General features: G+C 32.3%; 1 protein-coding gene across 1 annotated transcript; it reads left to right on the top strand.

Moving 5' to 3' along the window:
• Positions 1–3,932: 3,932 nt before the first annotated feature.
• On the top strand, positions 3,933–4,638 carry LY79DRAFT_692336 (uncharacterized protein; the record flags this gene model as incomplete). Its single annotated transcript, XM_060564764.1, has 2 exons — positions 3,933–4,485; positions 4,634–4,638. The coding sequence occupies 2 exons, from the start codon at positions 3,933–3,935 to the stop codon at positions 4,636–4,638; spliced, it is 558 nt and encodes a 185-aa protein (XP_060406593.1).
• Between the last annotated feature and the right edge of the window lie 65 nt (positions 4,639–4,703).

Raw genomic sequence — 4,703 nt, 5'->3', positions numbered from 1 at the left:
ATTATAGGTAAAACAGGAAGTAGAATTAATAACTTTTTAACCTAGGAGATATAACTTACTTATATAGGTCTTAAGGGCAAGACCTTTAAGAGAAGAGACTTAATATTATAACCTAATAAGTTATAAGTAATATTACCTTACTTAGTAAAGTAACTAGTAGGTAGTAATAGTATTTATATAGAACTAATAGATAAGTATAGATAAGGTAACTTCTATAGATATAAAAGAACTATAGTATAAGTTATATAATAATAAGATTAAATAAGATCTATATATTAGAAATATAGAAGCTATATACTTAGTATATAGGCGCTGTATAGAAAATATATAGGTACTATAGTTTAAATATATAGCCTTACTTACTAATAAAAAGAATAAACTTATATATAGGATAGACTTAGACACACTTAAAGACAGACTTTTATAGCTCTTTAGTAATTAACTTCTTGTAATATAATTTATTTAAATAACTTTTAGTATTTAACCTTAGTAATTTAATTAATAAGAGCTATATAAGCTACCTTTATAACTATTAACTACCTAACTAATTACTAAGTAATTAATAGACTAGTAAGCCTACACTACTATTAACTAAGTATTAACCCTAGCTTATTTCTAGTAGAAACCCTACTATTAGATTACTAACTATAACACTAAGAGACACTTACTATTAGATTAACTTATAAGTGTACTCCTTAAGTAATACTTATAAAGGCTAATAATAGTAGGTCTCTTTACTATACTCTCTTAGTACTCTAGTGCCTTTATAAAGGTATTATTATTATTACCTAAATCCTCTTTAACCTTAGGAGATAATAGTAAGCTCTTCTTATTATTAATATAAGGGTAAAAAAGTAACTACTTTACTATTACTTTATTATTTATAAAATAAGTTAGTAATTAAGAAATAACTAAGTAATAATAAGTAATAATATACTAGTTAAAAGTAAATCTAGGCCTAAGTTACTTAGCTTCTTTTAACTAAAGTTAAAAAGGCTAGTCTTTAAAAAGACTACTTATTATTACTTTTAAGGAGCTATACTTATTCTTTAGTACTAAAATTAATTAACTAGTAATAAGATAATACTTATAAGACCTATCTATAGGGGGTTTTTACTCCCTTATAGACCTACTAAAGGTCTTTTTCTCTTTTTTAAAAGGAGACAAGGTGTACTTATAGTAACTATAGTAGTTATATAGTAGTTATATAGTAGTAAGACTACTATAGCCTTAAGGCCTATAGTAACTATAAAGGTATATATATAAGCTTTACTAAAGGTAATAGTTTTATAAGATATCTAAAAAAAAAAAAAGTATTAGTAATTAAGTAAAGTAATATAGTAATATAAAAAGATAATAAGTTAGTAATTAATTATAATAAAAATAATAATATAACTTATAATTATTATTATAGTTATTAAAAAAAAAGAGAAAAAAGTAACTATAAATTTAGCCTTAAAGTAAATATTTACTAGTATATAAGCTAGCCTTATAGTAAGTAGCCTTACTAATAAAAACACCTAATACTAGTAGCCTATAATTATATAATAACTAGCCTTTTTACACTAGAAGAACTATTTTTTTTTTATATCTAGGTGTATAATAACCTACACTAATACCTAAAGGGGTATATTATATAGGATATTACTAACTAACACTGCTTTCTAGAATAATGTTGCTTATTAATCTAACCCTTGCTCCTAAATTTAGATACTTGCAGTAGAATCTACTAAGTAAGGTAATATTTAAGGAACATAGATTATAGTACTATAGATAAAAGAAATAAGCTACTTTTAACTATATAAATTACCTCTCTAAACGTACTACTTAATAATATTTATTAATTAACTTATTATAATAGATAATTAGTATAAAACTATAGTAAAGATATTTATAGAGGTGTATTTTAGTCCTTGCTTACTCTAGGTATATAAATAATTAACTAATAATAATTACCTTTTCTTATAGACTTTACTAATCTATAGTTTAAATAGTAAAGTTAACCTAGATAGTTAATAGTAAAGTTAACTACTAATTAGTAATAGTAATACTAAAGGATAAGTTAATATAGTTAACTATATATATTAGTAGTAATTAATAAATAATTAAGGTAACTATAGTTCTTTATTATATATAGAGAGAAAAAGAATAATTATTATAGGTTAGTTAGTTAAATAACTAACTTATTACCCTTAAATTGTTAGAGAATCTATAGCTAATTATCTAAGAATTTACTAGTAATAAGTTATTAGGGTTAACCTAATAACTCTAATATTTATCTATAATAGTTAATATTATAACAAATAGTTTAAGCTTTTAATAAAATATATTTTTTTATATTTTTCTTTAATATATTACCTAATAGTTATTAAACTAGCTCTTATTACTACTAGAATTACTACTTACTATAATTCTAATAACTTATAGTTATTACTTTAATTTTCTAATAAAAGAGAAGAATACTACTATAAATTAGATATTTTTAGGTCTTAGTTAAAGAGGTAGAAGAAGGAGGTATATAATAATAGAAGCGTAATATAACGTGTATATAGGGGTTTAGGCTAAGACTTTTAGGTCCCCACTATAGTATCCTTAATATTAGCAGTAGTAAGAAAGCTGTTTGTCTCCTGCTTAAAGTAGCAAATATAAGCCTAAGTATAGTTGTAGGGCGTTAGGAGGGCAGACTTAGTACACATTAGGAACATAATAACCTTAATCCTGTCTTAACTCTTTTGCGCTTGCTTATTATATAATTAAAGACAACATGCGCTAGCCTCTTGGCGCACGCTACGTTTGCGCCAGGCGCAGTGTCATAGATAACTGTGGGAAACAGGGGCCATGGATCTTCAGGGTCAGGTTTTCCTGTAGCCTCCAAGACAGAGTATGCAGCGAAGATAGAAAAGCCGTCATAGCTAGGGGCTAGCTAGACAACTGTCAATTGTGGCCATTTGCTAACGGGGATATATAGCTCCCTGCGGCTCTAGCATCTCCTCCTCCTCCTTGTATTCCTAGCCAAGGAACTTTGTTTCTTTAAGCCTACTCCTTAGGCCAACTTTGAAATTACCTACGAAGAAATTTATTTACTGTAAGGATTTTATGCAAGTAGGTCACAGACGCGATTTGTAGATATGAGTAAATTGACGGCCCTGTTTGTTAGATTGACGGCCCTGTTTGTTAGATTGACGGCCCTCTGAGTAAGTCATTATGTTAGCCTCCGCAAGAAACCGCCCACAACAACATTTCGGCTTACCCAGCCTATCAGACCATTGTATTCTCAAACGTCCCACAATAGTTTCATAAGATTAAAAGACCTTGGATTTTAGTGATTTAAGGCAAAGTGGATATATTGCTAGCAAGTAATTAATTAACTAATTAAATTACTATGTGCTAACTTATAGCCTAAATTACTATTTCTAATACTTGTGCCTTGCGGAGGGTAATAACCTTGCTGTGAGAATAGATGTATACGACTAGCTAGTACTCTTTGAACGTTAACGCCTTAATTTTTGGCATTTTGGTCGTCTATTGGCAATCGTGGGTTTGCAGCAAAAAGGGCATGTTTTGCATGGGTTACCCACAGGTCAGTGTAGGGTAGGCGGTGGCTGTGGTGGCTGAAGGGCCGGCAATTTAACTATATCCTGATTCACAAGATTCGCGACGAGTCATAGGGGAATTTTTCATTACATTCACGCTAGAACGTGCATGAACTAATTTAATTCTTTGATAAGACTGATGAGGAAAAATCAACAGGGAAAGTGAATATACCTATAGCTGCCGTTCCTTAAGATACTAGTTAATATATTACCCATAAGCTCTAGTTAGGCTGGCTTTGTATAAATTTATTCCAAAATCTTCACAACATCAGGCTTGATTTTAGTTCTATCCCCCACTAGGTCCCTGCAAACCCAAAGCAACCGTTAGGAACTAGCATCATGAAGCTCATAGTCACAGTCGTCTATAGCGCAGCTATTGCTTCATGCTTCCCCAATCCAATGCCTCCAAGCACCAAAACTGCCGCCGCGCCCATCTACAATGCCCCGACCTTTCTTCGGGCTCGCGCTCCTGATCCCCGTCAAGAGCTATACCAACGAGCTGTTGAAGCACAAACAGCCGCCAGGCAACCTAGGCTCGAACCCAACCACTACTATTACTTTATAGCCTGCGGCCGTGGAGACAACACTTGGGCTGAGTTCAAGGACGGCATTGACTTGAGAATACCTAGGCCCCAGCCAAAAGAAGGCCGACCGCCCTTACCTGAGACCCCGAGCGAACTCAGAGCCAAGAAAGATGAAGCGGCGTGGAAGAACGGTCAAAAACGTGTTAAGGAAAAGACAGGCTGCGACCATGTCGGATTTGTCGTCGGTGAGGTCGCCAAGCCTGGCGTTTTCACTCAGAAGCTATTATTCAAAGCCCAATTATACTATGTGGTTCCGGTTTCCTCTCCCAGCCGGACGGAGAGAGGCTTGTCTGTTGCCAGATGGCAGAGTAAAACTTTGACAGGCAATGAAATCCCAGGAAACTTAAAGTATGTTGAAAACAAAGGCGAAAAAGCCCCCATGCCTTCCATAATAGCCGGAACCCTTTCGAGCCGCTTGCTACAATAGTAACTGAATACTAACATACGGACTACTAGATTGATATATGTTGGCAAGACAAGTGAATCCTTGTCTGTTATTGCGTATACGTATGGTATGTACGACCTA

The sequence above is a fragment of the Colletotrichum navitas genome, assembly GCF_030913465.1.
Source record: "Colletotrichum navitas strain CBS 125086 chromosome Unknown LY79scaffold_559, whole genome shotgun sequence".
In the NCBI taxonomy this organism is placed as follows: Eukaryota; Fungi; Ascomycota; class Sordariomycetes; order Glomerellales; family Glomerellaceae; genus Colletotrichum; species Colletotrichum navitas.
The sequence above is the reverse complement of the archived record's forward strand: the minus strand, read 5'-3'. Positions and strand labels throughout refer to the sequence as shown.